This window comes from Hoplias malabaricus, chromosome 7, assembly GCF_029633855.1.
Source record: "Hoplias malabaricus isolate fHopMal1 chromosome 7, fHopMal1.hap1, whole genome shotgun sequence".
Lineage (NCBI taxonomy): Eukaryota > Metazoa > Chordata > Actinopteri > Characiformes > Erythrinidae > Hoplias > Hoplias malabaricus.
Window position 1 is genome coordinate 6,003,178 of NC_089806.1, and position 19,468 is coordinate 6,022,645.

The 19,468-nt window shown below is 47.2% G+C and overlaps 1 protein-coding gene across 1 annotated transcript in view; it reads right to left on the reverse strand.

Moving 5' to 3' along the window:
* man1a1 (mannosidase, alpha, class 1A, member 1) overlaps nt 1–19,468 on the reverse strand; it is a 143,603-nt gene that overhangs the window by 97,698 nt on the left and 26,437 nt on the right. Inside the window, exon 2 of the mRNA XM_066676490.1 lies at nt 10,974–11,070. Within this exon, the coding sequence (XP_066532587.1) occupies nt 10,974–11,070 (97 nt within the window). The remainder of the gene's footprint in view (nt 1–10,973; nt 11,071–19,468) is intronic.

Sequence of the window (19,468 nt, forward strand, 5' to 3'; positions counted from 1 at the left end):
GGTTTTAACACAGTTTATTGAAAGCAGTAACTCTTGCTGCGGTCCTGTGAAGTTTCTCACAACTGCTCCACAATATCAAACAGTTAAACCTGAGAATAATGCATTCAATTCTCCGGGACATCAGGGAGTCACTATTAGGTCGAGAGGAGGAGATGGGAGGGAGGGACAGAGCCGGTTTATTGACGATGGGGGACAGAGAAAGTGACCACAAGAGCAGATTTAGCCCGACACCAGGGTCATACCCTTGGACCTTTACAGACCTCAGAGAGTCTGGACCTCCGTTTAACGTCACATCTGTAGAACAGTGGCATTGGTCTGTGCCCAGGAATTGGGATCCACACAGACCACAGGGACAGCGCCCGTACAACACCACCTTCAGCATCCACCCAAGAGTTCCCAGGAAGTGGTCACAGGCCTGGGCTAAACCTGCCGAACTTCAGCGGGTCCGCAAGGTCTACGCTCTCCTCCATGTGACCTGTTGACATTTTTTGTTTCATAATATTCTAGTCTGCCCCCCCCCTCTCTCCATCAGTGAAATGCAAAGCAACAATGGGACTGAAAACATCAGGAAACATCAGGACACTGCTGATGCAGCTGTGTTAAGGTCAACAAAGGTCCTTCTGCACATTTTAATCCCTTTGTCAGCACTTTGCCCGTCCTGTTTTTCACGACACCTCTTCAATGTGTGCTCCTTCTGAGAAATGGTGGTTTTAGGGTCGTTTTCCTGAAAAACACTGACCATTTCCTCAAGGCCTTTAACCCACAACTTGTACAGCATTCACCACTGTCCCAGAAACACATTTACATTCTGAGTATCAGATTTACATCTGTTACAAACTAATCCCTTGCATACAACATAGAACAAACGTTCTGCTGTTAGGAAGTGTGTGTGTGTGTTTGTGTGTGTGTGTGTGTGCAGTACAACACTGCATTGCACTAGGTTCAGTTCAGTAGGTAACAGCCTCCTCCACGGGCGGCTGCCTTGGACTAAAAGGACTAAAAGCACAAGGGACAGGAAGGTCACATGTTCAATCCCCTCGACTGGCAGGACAAAAAGAGTGAGGGAAATGAAGGGACTAGCCCCAGCACGTTATCCTTCCTCAACATCCATGGTTAACGTGCTCTTAAACAAGGCACCCAGCTGCTCCCTGGACGGCAACAGTGTGTGTTGTGTTCACTGCCAGGGATGAGTGTAGACCTCTTCAGGCCAAGACACTGTATTCATGTGTTTTTCCAGCCTGCTTTATAAAGTAGCCAAACAGCTAAAGCAAACAGAGCTGTGTCAGACCCAAAGAAGCACAAGCTGAAAAGTGGAAACCATCAAAGTCGAGCTGGAGGTCACCGAAAGCTGTGGGAGGAGCGTGTTCCAGACAGTCCATCCATCAGCCGGCTCCCTGTAGGTGCTTTAGAATCAGGTTTACTTTGGCAAACCATACCCAAGAGCGTCAGGGCTTTATTGTCAGACAACACCTGCTAATAGAGTGCTCACACCTCCCGATTACAGACGTCCGAACAGCGCTACGCTCACTCCCACGGGAACTGAAGGTCCACTGCGACTGAGGAAATGAACCTTTCGTGCTGTTAGAGGCATTTCCATATCCAAATGCTGCTCAATGGACTGGCTGAAGGAACGTGCCCATAGCTGCCTAAAAATGAACTGAAAATAACCACAAGGCTCCTTTAAGTAATGACTCAGTACGAGTGGAACCTCAACACAAAGGGGGTCCAGATTCAGCTTGGGATCCCCGGTATGGTTTAGCACTCTCAGCAGCATAGTTCTCAATTACAACATAGTTCTCAATTACTGAGATAATCAAGAGTGACAGATTTAATGGAAGCACCTACAGAGAATGTTTACGTGAACCTTAAACCAAGCAATGAAAAGGAACCATCAGAGAACCCTGTGTTTTGTTTGTGAAGGAACCTGGACGCTGAAGTGTGTGTGAAGACAAAGCTCAGCCTATAGGCCGCACTGAGAAGTGCTTCATCATGCATTCCCCAGACAAACACAGGAAAGAGAGGGAATCCCAGACTCCCAGGCTATTGCCTGATGAAGGACCACCTGCTGTGTGGCCAACTCTCATTCAGCTCTTTAAAAATAAAATAAATAAAAAAAAACTAACTCTCCATCTCGCACTGAGGAGCATTAGTTATCAGCAAGCAGCGAGCCTCCGGGGAGTCATTTCTGCTAATAAACATAATAAAGAGCCGCTCCTGGTCAAAATGACCATAACCCAGAGAGAAATATCCAACCGTGCTCTCGGAACAGGAAAAGGAAAGTTAATCACTCCATCTTCAAAAGAAAAAGAAGCACCAGAGCCTCTGAGAGAGAGAGCGCCCCCGCCCCTCAGACGCACACTCCCCCCACGTCAGCGTCTCTGTTGACTGAGCTTTCTAAACCCAAGGCAAACTGGCAGCGGCAAACAATGCGAGCCTCGCTTCTTCTGCCTTAGGCCTGCAGGAGAAAAGCCTATTTTCAGATCAGGGCGAGATGACAAGTCTAAATGAGTGAAACAAGCCAGAGAAGCCAAACGGGCTTAGAACAGGAAAAAAAACAACAACAATGCAGCAGCTCCAGTGAAGCAGAGCTAATGATTCCGCAGCACACTGTGGAGACTGCGGACAAATGTAAAGGAAAGAACATAACGGCAGCGCTTATCTTAGTCTATACCTCCTTTAAAAAGGGGACAAGTTCTCCCACTTTTCCACAAGTGAACACAGCTCTGGTTCCTAAAGAAACATGTGACCAGCTATGATCAAAACACCACAAGGATCAAACCCCACTGCAGCGTTCTCCCCCTGTCTAAACAGTCCTGTTCAGAACGCCTGTTCTTTATAACAATAATGAGCCACTCGCTGTTCACCCCGACCCCGAGCGTACAGCAGTGAAGAGCGAGGAGCAGAAGCTCAGCTTTTTAACTGTTTTATCTCTATTTTCTTTTCATTTCTCCGCACTCGTGTGTGTTTTGCACCGTTTAACCTCGTCTTTGTGCTCTCACATAAACGTGAGTCCAGCGCTGTGATTGGAGAGATGCAGACGGGGGGCAGAGCAATTGATAAGACTCTCTCAATTTTAAAGTCTACCTTGTGCGGAAAGCTCATTTCCCTCGTCTATTCTCGACACTCGAGAGGCACTTCTGTGATCTTTGAAACAGGTGAGTTTTAAGGAGGTTGGGGGGTGGGGTCAAGGCTGTTTCTCTCTGGTTGCATGACTGCCTGCCTCCTACAAGGAAAAGCTTTTTCCTTGACACTGATGAGGCGCCACAGACCACCAACACAAACTATGCGCCGACAGACGAGCGTCTATCTCTTACTTTACATCTACAAGGTGAACCAACGAGTGGACACAGGGTTTAAAAACCCCAGCAGCACTGACGTGTGAGATCTGTTCATGTTGATCTTTAAGTCAGACGGTGGGAGGAGGTCGTACAGCATTTTGTAAAAAAGGGCAGACACCTAGGGCTGGGTTAGGAATAACCTTCAAATCCCTTAACAATTACAGCACATGTCCAGGCTTCCCTAATGCAACTTATCAAGACTGACCCTCTGGAGAAGAGAGTGTGAAGGACACAGCAGTAGTTATTGGTTGTAATTTTACGATATTCACCTGTACGATCCGGATATTAAACTTCGAAACAAGGATATAATTCTAACTTTAACTGCAGGTCATTGTCTGAGCTGCGCCCCCCTGTGGACACAGAGGTTCAGCTGTGCACAGTTTGAGTAACTGTACAAATCACACAGGACACTCAGAAGCAGAGTGAGGAGTGGTGTTGTGGATAATCATCCCAGCACCAGGTCTCATTTATGTTCCCATGGCTAAATGCCATCAAATCCTTACAGAAACAGTCCCAACAGCAAGTGAGAGAAGAGTTGAGAAGAGAAGTGATGCTGCCTCACATCAGGACAAAGCACATATTAGGAAGTCTAACAGATTTGTTAAAAAGTGGGAGGGAACGGAAAAAATAAACCTAAGATCAGCAACTCGGGCCAAACTACGAAGTTGATGTCCAGGTTTGCAACAAAGCAGATCAACGGCACACGCTGATAGTCTCCAGACTAAAAAGATTGGTAGCAATATGCTAAACTACTTTGGAAAAATAAATGGAAAATATTTGACTGGAGGCTAGTCTTTTGTTCCATCCCCCATTACTTTGACCCAATTACTTTAGGCCTTGACGTACGACCATTGGACTCGAGCCATTGACATGATTTGCGCAGTCAATAAAACCTGCAGTGTCCTTGGTAGAGGGTGTTGAGAACTGAGAACTCGATACTGCACATGAGGCATACGGCAGAAACTCTGTCCACCGTCCAAGTGAAGATCCAGGCCAGAACCACAAACGGTGGAATCACTGACCACATACAGGCCTCTGAATAACCAAAATCAGCCCGCACCCCGGAGTGGAGCCTAGCTCGGTGCGGCCAGCGTGACAGACGGCAGCCCATTTTAGCTTCAGACAGACAAGCAGCACCACCGGAGACTCGTCTAGAACCTGAAATATCCCTGTGCCAGTTAACTTTCAGAAATATCCGTCAGGAGGAAGCGTCCCTGCCAAGATCCTGCAAGATGGTGGCATACTGAGCCTTTCTTTCAGAGTGACGCATCCTTGCACGACCCTGAGACAAAGTTTCTTTGCGGTTCGGTGCCAAAAGCACCTTCTCTCCTGCTGTGCCCATCAGAAAATGCATTAGGAGGACTTGTGAAACGAAGACGTTCTCGAATCTCTGATGTATTCCAGCCACAGGCAGCGACATCAGTCTGAGAACGTTACACACAGCTCGGTATGGAAGGAAAAAGAAGAAATAAAGAAACGGAAGCATGAAAACCACACCCTGACAGCTCTCAGAGCCACATCAGCTCATTCATCACCAACCACACGGATCACAGTCAGAGGAGAAGCAGGAAAACGAGTGGACGCTGTCTTCAAAAAAGTATGGGTTGTGGACTAACTGAAACCTTGCCAGGGACGGAACAGTGGTGTAACAGGTAGCTCCAGGGTCCTGGGGTTGTGTGTTTGAGCCCTGCTCCAGGTGAGGAATCTGGTGTGTTCTCCTTGTGTCTGTGTGGGTTTTCTCTGGGTGCTGGTGTTTCTCCAATGGTGCTGCTGTGAAGTTCTTGACATATCGCTTTACCTCAAGATCTCTCAGAAACACAGACAACCCCTACTGTCCTCTTCAACAGACATCACCACACACACCTTCTGTAGCCATGACCGAGTTTCTTGACCCTGCCTCCACCATGACATATGCTACAGTATCATTTTTATTTCAATTATTCATTATTAATTGACATTTACTGCAAACTACTTGTAGGCCCTGTATTATTACTTCTTTTTATTGAGCTGATAAAGGCCTGAGTTTTGAATGTGAAGTCATCTTGTTACAAATCTATGATTTATTGTCCCTCATCAAAACGTCTCCTGAAACAGGCCACGACTTATTCAGCAAAAGACTTTAGAGTTCTCAATCTTGCAGCAAGACAAAGAGAAAACAAAGAGGCTCCAAGAGACGACGATGAGAAGGCATGGTGTCCACAGCTCCAGCTTTATCAGAGAACTCCTGGGACAAACAAGCCCTCCAGCTCGCCTCCCTCCTCTCCCTCCTCCACCTCTGTTTTCCTCTGTGGTTCTTTCCTTCGGGGCGTCCACACTGTTTCCTCTGGAAGCGATTACGCTGGTGATTTCAGCTGAAGCAGAAAAGCTTGTCTCGCTCAGCCAGAAGCTGCTGGTAAGCACTTCTCCGCAAGACCTGAGCTTCTCTCAAACCCGCCGGAAGAGGACGGGGCAGCAGAGGAAACACACACACACACACACACACATATGATAAGCTATTCAAAAGTCACTGCCTGGTACCTACTCTGTTTGGCTCGGCTCTACATGCCGTTTTCTCCCTGGTACAAGTTGGTCTTGCATTACAACTGCTCCTGAATATGTAGTATGTGTAACTCATGGTGAATTGGCGTGTTGTTGTTGTTTGGGACTGAACACAGCTCCGTCATCAGTTCAGACAGATCAGTAGAGTTTGGTCCTTCCTTGTTGCAGTGTCCAGCTCTCGCTGGATTCTTTCGTCGGCCACCGATCCAAGGAGCGTTTGAACCTCTTCAAAAGACCACGGCGTCATTTTACGAGCTGCCGTCGTGAGTCGGATAAAAACAAACGTGATCTCTGCTGCAGCTGGAGATTTTACAGATGGAGAGTTGGTGCTGGTCGTCTGCGTCGCGTGGCGTAGAGTGACGACTCTCTCTGGACGATCAGCGCTCTGCAAGGTTTACACGCCACGGTTTAGTCCCTACTCGACTCGCTCTGAACCACGAGAGAACAACCACTAAACAAGAACCCGCTTCCAGAACCAGGACCTGATTTGACCAATGGAAAAGTAAAAAAAGGTAGAGTAGATCCAGGTAAGAGAGGCCATGCAGTGGAAAATCGCCCAGACTGCCTCCTGAGTGGGGTGTGAAATGTTTTGAGGGCGGGAGGGGGGTGGTTGATGATAACGTTGATGATGTAACTAAGAGCTAAGAGCAGCTAAGAGCAGACAACAGTGCTAGCATCAGACCATTTATCCATTTCAGAATTCCAGAGTCAGGGATGTTTTCCTTTACTCCACAACCCAGTGACAGGGACTTTAACCCTTTTATTACCAGCCTCAGCTCTCATGCCACAGGACGAGAGTGAAGCGGTCATTGGTATTCACCGACGACAGTCCACTTCACGCAGGCTCGTCCTCCTCGACAAACACAGCTCAGCTCCCTACAAACAAACCGCAATCGTCTTCATTACTTTCAGGACCACGGGAGGCATTAAGTGAAAATGAAGCACGTGTTTGTGAATGCGCCTCACACGGCTCCCGTCAGCTCTCGGCCCTCCACCGCTCCGCTCCCTCTCCTCCCCTCTCAGACTGAACCGCTGCTGGGTCATTACTGACAACACGCCGCACTGATACTGATGCCCAGGCACGCTTCAGCAGTCCCACCACTAAATGAGCTCACAGGGGCTTGGAGCTGGAGCCCGTCTCTCTCCCTCTCTCTCTCTCCGTCCCCTCTCTTCTCCACTTTCAAATGTGTGATGAATTTTTCACTGTGCTGCAACTCAAAACCTGCACCTTCACAGAAGAGTTCCATCCATGAGGGAGAGGGAGAGGGGGAGGGCAACTGCTTAATACCCAGAGCGCAACACACAACTATAATTTTATAGAGATTTTAAAAAGGGCAGTTTTATAATGAGACAGAGAGAGCGACAGACAGAGCGACAGACAGACAGAGAGACACAGAAAGACAGACAGAGAGACACAGAAAGACAGACAGAGAGATAGACAGGGAGAGAGAGTTTGTTTAGTGAAATCGCTGCTAGTGCTTACAGCTCCTTTCTCTGCTCCTCAGCTGAAGGCTTCAGTTAGCCTGTGTCTGCACTCGTTTATTTTCATTTAAAAAAGCCACCTCTTCATCGTTTAGGGCGCCGTGCGCAGTGTTCCCCGAGGACGCGTCAAACGAACAATCAGGAGGCTTCAGAACACAAGCCTTTATCACTCAGCAGCGCAGAGCAACACAAATCCACCTCTCAGCGAGGAGTCGCACTCCACATCTCCACAAACACCACCTACACCCTGTCACCGGGAGCCCACTGCCACGCTCCTACTCCGCTTCAGTCTCAGTCTCCGTCTCTCCCACAAAGACATGAATAACCGTTCAATAACAAAGCAGGTCATCAACGATGGTGTGTTTGGTGTACGCCGTGTCTTTAGTTCAGAGCTGGAGTTATGAAGAGAAACCATGTGGATGTGGGGCTTTCAAAAGTCTTTACTTATGGGAGGGGGGGGGGGGGAAGGAGTGGATCAGACACAGCAGTAACTACTGGAGTTTTTAACCCATCAGTGTCTGGACCGAGAACAGTCCACCGACCAAAAACATCCAGCCGACAGCGTCCTGTGTCACTGATGAAGGACTAGAAGACGACCGACACACTGTGCAGCGACAGATGAGCTACTGTCCTGTGGTGGCTAAAAAGTATGCAGAGCAACAGATGGACGAGATGTGGTTCCTGATTTCATTACCGAGGTGCTGAGTCCGTTATGCAGCTTTCTTTTTTTTAAATCATGTGGTCCGGTTCTTTTTCTACGACCCAACTTTTGACAGCTCCACGTCCTTTCAGACCCATAGGGTGCAGAGCAACAGATGGACTACAGTGTGTTTGTGGAACTGCTGAGTGCTGAGTTCTGAGAGAATGGAGAAACAATGAGGTGGTTTTAATGTTATGGCACGAAAGAGCTGTGTTCTGAAGTAAAGTACTACACAGGAGTGTGAATAAAGAGCTACTGTGGCTACAGAAGACCACCCTTATGGCTGTGGCTTTCTGTCTGTGTGTGTGCGTTTTTTCCATGATACCTGCCTCCCTGTTGAGTTCAGCTCCAGCTCCCAGATGTTGTGTGTGTGTGTGTGTGTGTGTTCCATATGGCAGGTATCCTAGAACACACACACACACACTCTTGACAGAGGAGGCTGGATTCAGAGCCAACAGGAGCCCCGATGCCCGCCTGTGTTCTGAGGAAACAGACGCGGCCAGCATTCATCGGGTCATGGTTTATTCAAAGGCGAGGTCCCATTAGCCAAATACGCTCATGAATTAATAATGACAACTCCAGCATTTCTTTATTAATAGGAGACGGAGAGAGCTAACGCCGGGCTGCAGTGGAGGAACACGTGCATGAGCGTTTCTGTCTATATTTGGGTGGTCTTCGTGGCCCTTGATGACTCCTGACGCCCCAGGGGAGAGCCACACAAGGCTGTTGCGATATCCCTCAGACCTCAAACAACAACACATGACCTGTTAGTGATGGCCAATGTGGAGCTGCCTTTTTCAGCGTGAACAGCACTGTTCAGGTCAGAAACTACCGAGCAACACCAGTCACGTTTCTGTGGGCTGCCCAAGTCAGAACACAATGGAATAAAACAAATTGGCCCTGATTGAGTTCCATAATCAAGCTCCATCCTTTCTAAGAAAAGGAAATAGATACAAAAGAAGAACAACAATTAAGCTGGGTGCGTTCGCAGAAACATGGACTGACGCCCCAAGACCCACACCTTGGGTCACTGCACCGGGGGAAATTCAGCAGCTATCCCTTAGCCATCTCCATTTCAAAGGTTTGTGCCTTTGTCTCCTAAAGGTGAAACACTGATAACTAACCGTGCAGCCATTGTAACCTGACAGTAATCAAACGCAGGGCGTCGGTGTGGTGTATCCGCTGATTGCGCTACAGGTACAGACTCATCCCAGTGCTGTTTTAACCGCGCACGTCTCTCTCCGACATGAACGAAGGACGCCGTCAGCCCATATTCCTGGCCTCGCTCTCAGACGAGATGGAGGAGGTTAATCAAATTTGAGCTGTAAATCCCCGGCCCGTCCCGAGCCTCGGCTCTGATTGGCTGGAAGGGGTGATGGAAGAGGCCTGGAGCTCTTTATTCCGTACAGCGAGGCTGGGGCGGTGTGATGAATGTTTCATAAAGCCCATTTTCTCTCCTCACCTTTTGACCAAAGTCTTTTCCACGCTGACGAGACGAGGTGGAGGAGAAAGTGATTCAGCAGATGACCTGAAGGAATCTGGAGTGCATAAAAAAGACAGACCGCTGGATAAGTGCTCTGAAGTGACTCGGGGAAGTCAGAGCGGAAGGCGAGGGCAAAAAACAGCTCAAAGGGATGGAGATCTTTCTTAAAAGCCATTTAACTATAACAAAAAAAATACATCCTCTAGGATCTGCTCGGGTTTGTTTGGTGCCGTGTGACGGGGGCCAGCCACAACCTCCACGAGGACGGGAGGGGCTTCATGGAAACCAAAGTGTACGTGTTACTAGACACCAGCAGCGCCCTCAACCGTCCACCGACATGTCTTTAAACTCAGATACCACTACAGTCACTTCAGATAGCCTCTAAACTCCCAGTGGACTAGAGACGAGGAGCGTTTGAGGATCGTGTGGTGTGTATCTGTCTGAAACCCATTGCCTCTGACAGTGTGTAATGCTCACACAGTGAAAACTCTGTTTACATTCAAGCTCTCGGGCTGAGGTTGTAGTTGTACTGGAGCTACAGTATGTGGCATCCTCCAGTACGTCTACAAACTCAGCCTGAGACAGCAGGAGGTTCCCGTGCTCTGGAAGACCTCCAAAAAGTTCCAAAAAGGGGGGGACATCTTAAAAAAAAAAAAAATAATAAAAAATGACCTGAAAGTGGGCGGACCTTATTTTTGAGAAGCCTCTGTTTATCTTCAGTACCCACAGTTATCTACCTGCTGCACAGAGCCCATCCTCACCTGGAGGAGGCAGGTTCTCTGACTTCTCTAGTGCCTTCAACACCATCAAGAACCTAGTCACTGCAACAACACTGTGCTGTAATCTACTGCTATATAGTACTGTCATCTCTACGTTAGCCCTGTAGACTCTGTTTGGACACTGAAGCTATCACACTCAAACCACTCTAAGTCTCAGGACAGATTTGTTACACACTCTACATGATCACAGGAACAAAGCCCATGAGAACCCGACCAGCACCTTCTGTTTAACCCCTCCTATTCCAGCCGTGTGACCGCACAGAGGCCCGTTCCTCCACCAACACCCAGAACCGCACTCCCAGTGGAGCAAGAACAACAACAAAAACTAACTTTTCACAACACCACGCTCATGTTTTCCAAGTTTTCAACATTTCACAGCAGTCAGATCAATACCCAGGCAGCCCCCGAACGCTTCTGATGGCCAGTCAAGGTTTGTAAAAATCCAGCAGGGTCCTGTTAAGATGTTTCAGGAGCACAAACAGACTCCAAAGGCCCTGGCAGGGTTTAGACCAGAGCTGGCACAGAGCGATATTGATTGGCGGCTCTGACTGCCTACCAATTTGCTGCTGGTCTGAGGGACAGCACTAAGGGCTGCTGTAGGAAAGCGAACCACAGACTGGGGGCTGAAGAAAGGACACGGCGCAGATACTCACCGAACAGATTGCTGGAGTGGCCCTGCTTGGAGACGGGCCGCAGCTCGTTGGAGCCCCAGGCGTAGCGCTTGTAATTGTCCCAGGCAAACTGCATCATCTGAGGAGACAATCAGAGAGACACAGATTGGGAGTTAAAAGTGAAAGTGGGCTTAAATAAATAAGAATATAACGTACTGTTAATACTTATTAATATCAGAGTGCTTATTCAATTTATTAGATTTATTTTAAAGAGATGCCAACAATGGACTGTGATCCACAATCGATTATTAGAAAAAAAAATGTCTTTAAAAATACTTCAGTATAAAAGCACATACAAGGCTGAATCAGGGTGACTCTTATTCTGAAGGCTGTTACACACCAAACGGAAGCAGTAACCGTGGCATTAAAATGCAAAAAAAAATGTACACAATTTTATACAATCGACACAAACACGGGTAGGTCTCAGTCACACAGCTCCAGGGACCTGAAGGTTGTGGGTTCGGTGACTGACTGTGAGGAGTGTGTTCTCCCTGTGTCTGCGTGGGTTTCCTCCGGGTGACTGTCTGTGAGGAGCGTGGTGTGTTCTCCCTGTGTCTGCGTGGGTTTCCTCCGGGTGACTGTCTGTGAGGAGCGTGGTGTGTTCTCCCTGTGTCAGCGTGGGTTTCCTCCGGGTGACTGTCTGTGAGGAGCGTGGTGTGTTCTCCCTGTGTCAGCGTGGGTTTCCTCCGGGTGACTGTCTGTGAGGAGTGCGGTGTGTTCTCCCTCTGTCTGCGTGGGTTTCCTCCGGGTGACTGTCTGTGAGGAGTGCGGTGTGTTCTCCCTGTGTCTGCGTGGGTTTCCTCCGGGTGACTGTCTGTGAGGAGTGTGGTGTGTTCTCCCTGTGTCTGCGTGGGTTTCCTCCAGGTGACTGTCTGAGGTGTGTGGTGTGTTCTCCAATTGGACAGTGACAAATACCAATAAATCTTGGTAATACTCTTTCCAATGCAACAATCATTGCTTGCTACTTGGATCTGGACCAATGGAACTGCACGAGGAGCATAAAGTTCCCCTTAAAAATAACCACATTGTGTACAAGCTGGCAATTTCTTCGAGGTCAAAATGTGCTCATAACAAATGGCTGCAATCATTTAAGTGCCAGACTGGAAAGACATTTGGGGATAGCGCAGCAGGGCTCCAGCCCAACAGGATTACACAAGTGGTGAATGTGCTGCGAGGTGCAGTTAGTCAATCTAAATGAGTCCCAAGGAGAAGCCCTGCAAGAACACTCCTAACACCCACTCTGTTTTGGGCCCTGGACTCAAACAGCTCTGTAATGATCAAGGGCCAAGTCCATCTCCAGTTTACTGGACTGATTAAGACCATTATCAGAGAGGTTCCAACTTATTGTAGTCATTAACCACTGCACCAAGAAACTCTGCCTTCTACTCTGTTATTCAGACATTTACTCGTGCCGAATGTCAACTGAACCACAGCCAGGCAGCTCTGGACTGAGTTTAGAGGATAAAGTCTTCAGTTCCCAGGAACAGGGAGGTTCTCCAGATGTTCAGCTGCACAGAGCGTTACAAGGAAAACATGACACTGCTGAGCAACGTGAAGAACCTCAGAGAATGAACAAGCTTAGGTTTATCAGATATCACTGCATCTTTAATAACCACTCAGAAACGTCATCTTTGCGCTCTCACATTATCACGGGTCCAGGGCTGTGATTGGACAGACTCAGACGAGGGGGCGGGGCTTTTCTAAAGCCTCTGACCTTGACGTCAGAAGTGGAGAAGAATCAGAACGCCTCGTTATTACGTTTTCTGATTTAGGCAGAGCACAGAAAACTGACTGGGTTCCTACCCTCCTCCAAAAGTGATATAGTGCAGTTTAGTGTTTAGCAGTATAGTGCTGAGGCTGGAGTCGCAACAACACAGGCTCTACCCTCACTATTACGACTCAAAGGTTTTGAAGCTGTAACTTTGTTACTATACGACCTAGTGTCGCTTTAATCATACGTTCCTTGGTTTGGAAGTCACTGACGAATGACTAAGTGCAATCTAGGGGTACAAGCAAAAATAATAAGGTGAAATAATTATACAGGCAGCAGAGACCACCCACACACACACACACACACACACAGAGAAAGCTTACTGCACTGGTTCCCTCACAAGTAAACACAAAGACAAACACACACCAAGCAAAATGACCGAACAAATACAAACAAAACCCGTGGTAGACGCTGGACCTCATTTCATTTTAGTGGACACTAGCACCAGCCGTAAACCTGTACACATGCAATTTGCATGAGACTGAGATGTGATTTTGGCTGCGTCTGCTGTGTCCACACACAATGAGAACCTAAGTATAGCCCCCTCCAGTTTGAAGCTCCTGTAGTTACTGAATAACACAAATTACCATGCAATTAGTCTCTCATTGTAAGGGGTTAAAACCCTTAGTCAACGCAAGTATCAGTGGCTTAACACTTGTCCTTCCCCCAAAGTTTTACCCTAAAAGTTTTCAAAGCTCCACTTTTTTTTAGAAAGCAGTGGAAGGAGGAAGAAACAACTGAAAAGTTTAAATAAATGAGGTGTGTCCTTGTAGAGGTCTTCACAGCGGGGAGACGGGCGATTATGCGGCCGGCAGAACCTTCAGCTGTACCACAAACTTCAGTCTGACAGGAAAATGCAACCCTGAAATCTCCAAACCCCGAGTTCTCCTCCGTTCTCCAGGGCCTCGTGCTCGTAAGCCAAAGCGAACTGACCAACAGCTCCTCTGGAGATCAGCCTCTGCAGCACTTAGGAGAAAGCTCTTCACACGTCTCTCCGCGAGGACCCCCGCTGCCTGAGTCTATGTGAAGTCATTTGCAGCGCAGCATGGGCTTTGGAAAACCAGTCGACTGGCTCTGCTGAAATTAGATCAGTTTATCGACTGCTGGCCTAACTCACAGCGCGCCCTAATCAAGGACCTGCCTCTGCTTTCAAGCGGCTCTCGCTCAACTCCAAACACAGGGGGAGGAAAATGAACCAAAAGGAACTTCTGTGAGAACACAAGCTCTACGCACCCAGTCCTGATGGAACTGGAGCTGTGCATGTCCAGACTCCTCTACCGGAGCCGCTGAAGGAGAGCAGTACAAAACAGCATTCTTGTGTGTGTGTGTGTGTGTGTGTGTGTTTCCCTTTATGTAAAGCGTCCTTGGGGTTGGGAAAAGCACTATATAAAGTTGAATTTATTATCATTAATCACTCACGTTACAACAGCTCGTAAACAGCCTTCTATTCACTGGAGCTTAACCACAACCAAACAGATTTTCACTATGAACTGTGGGTATCATGGTTCTAGAATAGGATTGAATTAGGGTCAGGTGTTTTCACACATCTGTCAAACTCAGCGAGGCTTAATCACTTTGCAAGAGCCTGAGGAGCGTGCAGTGAGGTTTAATCTCTGAGGCCGCTTGAGGTTTAAACCTCTCTGAGATAACTTAAGAAGTTGGCAAATTCAGGTTTTAAACGGATCATGGCAACTCAAGGAGCAGGCAGAGCATGGTTTATTCTCTCTGAGGTAGCACAAGGAGTGGGCAGAGTGAGGTTTCATCTCTGAAGCAGCTTGAAGAACAGGGAGAGCAAGGTTTAATCTCTCTGAGGTAACTCAAGGAGTGGACAGAGTGAGGTTTTATCCCTACGAAGTAAATCGAAGAGAAAGCAGAGCGTAGTTTAGCCTATTCGAGGTAGCTTGAGGAGCAGGGAGAGCAAGGTTTAATCTCTCTGAGGTAACTCAAGGAGCAGGCAGAGTGAGGTTTAATCTTTCTGAGGTAGCTGGAGGAGCAGGCAAAGTGAGACTTATTCTCTTTGAAGTAGCATAAGGAGTGGGCAGAGTGAGGTTTCATCTCTGAAGCAGCTTGAGGACCAGGGAGCGCAAGGTTTAATCTCTCTGAGGTAACTCAAGGAGGAGGCAGAGTGAGGTTTTATCCCTACAAAGTAAACTGAAGAGAAAGCAGAGCGTAGTTTAGCCTAATCAAGGTAGCTTGAGGTTTAATCTTTGAGGTAGCTGGAGGAGCAGGAAAAGTGAGGTTTAGCTCGAGACGAGGTTCAAGTGAAGATTAATCTCTCTTAGGTAGCACAAAAAGCAAATACAGTGAGGTTTAATCACAGTTCTTCAGCAATTTAATTTCCTTACTGTCAGCAAAAAACATCACATGGTCATTTTCACGTAACGGATCATGTCAGCAACAAACACAGAACAGCCTTCTGCTCCTTGACCTTATGAGCAGAATCTAAAATAAGAGTGGAGGTGGTATCAGGTGGATCTGGACTCAAAGTTCTCCGGCAGCTTGGGAGAGACACTGGGAGCGATTGAACAAATCAACATCAAAAGGCAGCCGAAGCAAAGCTGCTCATTGGAAAAGGGTGTAATTGCTTCTGCAAAAGAGATATTAATACCTGCCTACTCCGCTCCACACAGTAATCTGATCACAGACGTGTCTGTGCAGGGTCTGAGCGATCCCTGTCTTTCAGACGGCGGCAGGCTGCGGTGACGTCAGACCCAGACGAGGTCACGGCCCACGTGTGATTACCACGCAGAAAGAGGCGGGTGGGTCAGACAGGAACATGGCATGAAAGGTCTCAGACCACCCTCTGCTAAGCAAACACAAGCCGAGAGGAGAGAGGATGTTCGGGCGAGGTGTGAGACGACCAAAAATAGTATACACATACATTTCTAATGTTACAATTTATACGCACTAATGATACTTAATAAGCTAAGGGCCAGAGTCATTCTTAATCGCAGAGGCACCAATAGCACCACATCCATGCATCCTTCCACTTTGGGAAGATCCGAATTGGTGCATTTGATCTAAAACTGATCAACCCACATCAGTCCCTGACCACGCTCACAGGCTTAATGCCAATTTATCCCACGTAGCCATGCACCCTACAGCGTTCCCTACACTGTAGCACAACGGGCACATCCCCAGAACCGTAACTACAGGTCACAATGGTAACGACTATAATCGGGCCTCAGCTGGACGAACATAGATCAAGTTGAATGGAGGAAGTCCAAAAACATGAACTTCCTCTCCCTCAGAAGACAGCTGCAAAGTCAGACATCCGTTTGAAAGGAATGAATAACAATTATAAAACAACTTAAGAGGGAAGAGAGAGAGGAAAAACCCACAACACCTCACTACAAAGAATGGGCCCCAGCTAGGGAAAAAAAGTGCTGTGTTAAGCATTGGTTTCTTTCCTATGTAGTGCACTTCACAGATACTAATACTACTACCCCACTAAGTGTGCACTACATAGGGCTGAAGGAGGTGCATGTGATTCTGCCCTAGTGTTTTGGAGATGTAATTGCAGAGTAACGGATAGACACCAACACACAAATATAAACGCTCACAATGATGTAGGGCACTTGCCCACACGCTGTACTTATTCATAAAGGAAGTCTTAAATCTCCAACATCTAGTCTAAAGCCTTCCCAAAGGAGTAGAAAGTGATAAAGCCAAAGAAGGTAAGAACACCGGGTGAATACACTTCGTTTCTGAGAAAACCCTGAATGAAGAGGCAGCCGTTCATTCATTTATTCATTCATTCTCATTCTGTTCAGAGCTGCAGTGGGTCTGGAGCCTACTCCACATACTCGAATGCAACTCTACACTAGTGTTGTCACGATACCAAAATTATGGCTTTCGATACGATACCTGCCTAAATACCTCGATACCGATACTGAAACGATACCATCACAAAAACCTAAAACATCAGGAAAAGTAATGTACTTTCTCTACAAGCTGAGGGCGGTCGGCAAAATCACTGGTGTCCGCTTGTTACATGTGACGCCACACGTGACGTTTCGCCATTTCTGGGTCCAATCGTGCTTTCGGTCCCGTGTCATACGTTGATAAGATGCGTTTACTGTTTGAATAAAGCTGAATACCTAAATCATTTATGGGATCTCAGTTCAGGAGTTCAGAAAAAGGAATAAACTCAACCCATTTGGCAGCTCATTCTGATCTGTGTGAGCTGCCGCGTGGACCGACTGTGCCGTCTCCCCCGCTCAGTCCTGGTGTTCTAACGAGTCGTGATACCGGCGATTCTCTTCTATAAAAAGCAGCTAATGTTTGTACAGAAAGTTGCTTTTGTTTATTTATTTTTTTAATAATTCACTAAAGGTCTGAAAAGTTGCTAAAACTAGCAGCAAACTCTTTAAAGGAGGGAGTGTAGGTAAAGCTCTGCAGGCACACACTGTCCCCCTGTGGCACTCGTTGGAAATACTGCTCTTATTTTTAAACACTCCTTCTTAAAGTACAGTACTAATTATATGGGGTATTGTACCATGTTCAATAACAAATTATTGAAATACTTTTCTAGTATCGGTATACCGCACAACACTATGACCATGCAATTAATCCCTGACTCTGTGTAGGGGGATTCAATAGTGTCATTCTATGGCATAGCTCTAGCAGGTTTGGGTAGAAGAGTCCTGGTAGCCCTCATCTCTGCCCTTGCTTTGTTTCTCCGGGTCAAACCCACTCTGCTCTTCATGTTCGCCTCTGACCCAGGAGCAGAGAAGTACAGGCTACACCTGTGATCAGACTGGGGCAGTGATAACAGGCTCCAGAGTAACAGTGGGATATATTAAGTGGATATGGGGATGCTTACTGAAGCACGTCCAACATTTGGCTGCATGTGGGGAAAAGAGAAAAACAAAACAAAAAGAAAAAAAAAAAAAAAAACTCCGCAAACCAAGTGTAGCTGCGAGGCACGGCACGATATTCAATGAAGCAATCAATGGGCCATTCTCCATAGCTAATGCCCAACACAAACTCACACACCGACAGCGAGACCTTCGGAGACAAATTGTCTCTAAGCTGTGTCTGTCACAGTCTCTATCAGCTCCAATCTCTCAGCCTCAGCAGCCCTCATTTTCCACTCCTTTTGTTGTGGGCAATCTGCTGCCCGCGCAGACGAGGAATTGGTGCGGGCTCAGTGTGGAACTGAGAGCAGGGATGAGACGAGAGGCAGAGCGGAGACGAGATCTGCAAACGGGAGACAGGAAGGGCGGACAGGCCTCACTCTGAGAAAGGGCTTTTACAAAAGAGGAGACTTCAGATAGAGGGAGAGCGAAAGAGAGAAGAGAGCAAAAAGATGAAAGTAAAAGAACCCAATATATAAGAGAAAGAATGAGAGAAACAGGAGAGTCCTCAGACAGACAGAGAGACAAGGTGAGAGAAATTGAGACAGAAATAGTGTTAGTGAGATAGATAATGAGACAGACAGTAAGAGACTGAGAACGAGAGAAGATAAGTGAGACAGGGAGAGACAAAGAGAAAGAGAGAGCGAGAGAGGATAAGTGAGACAAAGTGAGAGACAGTGAGAGTACATTAGACTGTGCTCTTGTTGGCAGTGGGTGGTGGGAGTGAGATGGAGACGCTGGTGTTGGACGGAGTGGAGACGCTGGAGAGAGCAGATCTTCAGAGAGACGAGTTAACAGTCCCCGCGTCTGTTTTAATTCACTCTGTCCTACATCGGCCCCCAAACCACCCGTCTACACCCACCCTCCAATCACATTCTGGCACTCGGTCAGCTCCCCTCAGGGCCATCTTCCCCTCACTGCCTACATTCCAGTTCCATCCCTCTGTCCATCCTCGTCACCCTCCTCCTCTGCTCTGCCTAAGCTCTGTTTAGACAGGGGGAGAACACTGCTGTGGGGTTTAGTGTTGTCACGATACCAAAATAATGACTTTCGATACGATACCTGCCTAAATATCTCGATACCCATACTGAAACAATACCATCGCAAATATCAGGAAAAGTAATGTACTTTTTCTACAAGCAGATACCAGTGATTTTGCTGACCGTCCTCAGCTTGTTAAGTGGCAATTTGTGGCTCATTTTAGAGCTGTTTGTACTACTCCACTTTAACACTAGATATCTTAAGTCCTACAAATAATAGGATGATCATTCAAGGCTTAACTGATGTAGACAGTTTCTCCTTCAGGCTTTTGTTTCCATCATTTAAGTTCCATTTGAGAACATATAAAGAAAGAAAAAAAAAGACACAAAAAAAACAAAAGCGCCTATTATTTTAGGAGTAAATAGTGTGTTATTGGGTGCTGAGGATAACAGACCAGACATTTCTTTACATTTTCTGATTCACTAGAATCTTGTAACACAACTTACACATTTTTAAGCAAAAACAGTGAAGTAATATGGAGTTATACAGCATTCTCTGAAAGTAGACAAGTAAACAAGTCAATTTAAATTTATTCTAAAACATTTTGCCCCATATGGCGTTCCATAGTGCTCTTTTAGCCATAGACACTCCTGTACTCAGCACCTCTGGAGCGCGCCGTCCCTGTCCCAGAGAGTGACTGATCTCAGCACATTGCCTCTCTTTGGCTTCGTCCGAGTACCTGCTATTGGTTTACAGAGGTGTCAATCACTTCTGACCCGTCCGCTCAGAGCTCTGAGCGAATCCTAGTGGAGAGCGGCATTCAGCAGCACACCCCTCCCCCAGGGAATAGGACCCCAGGTGACTGA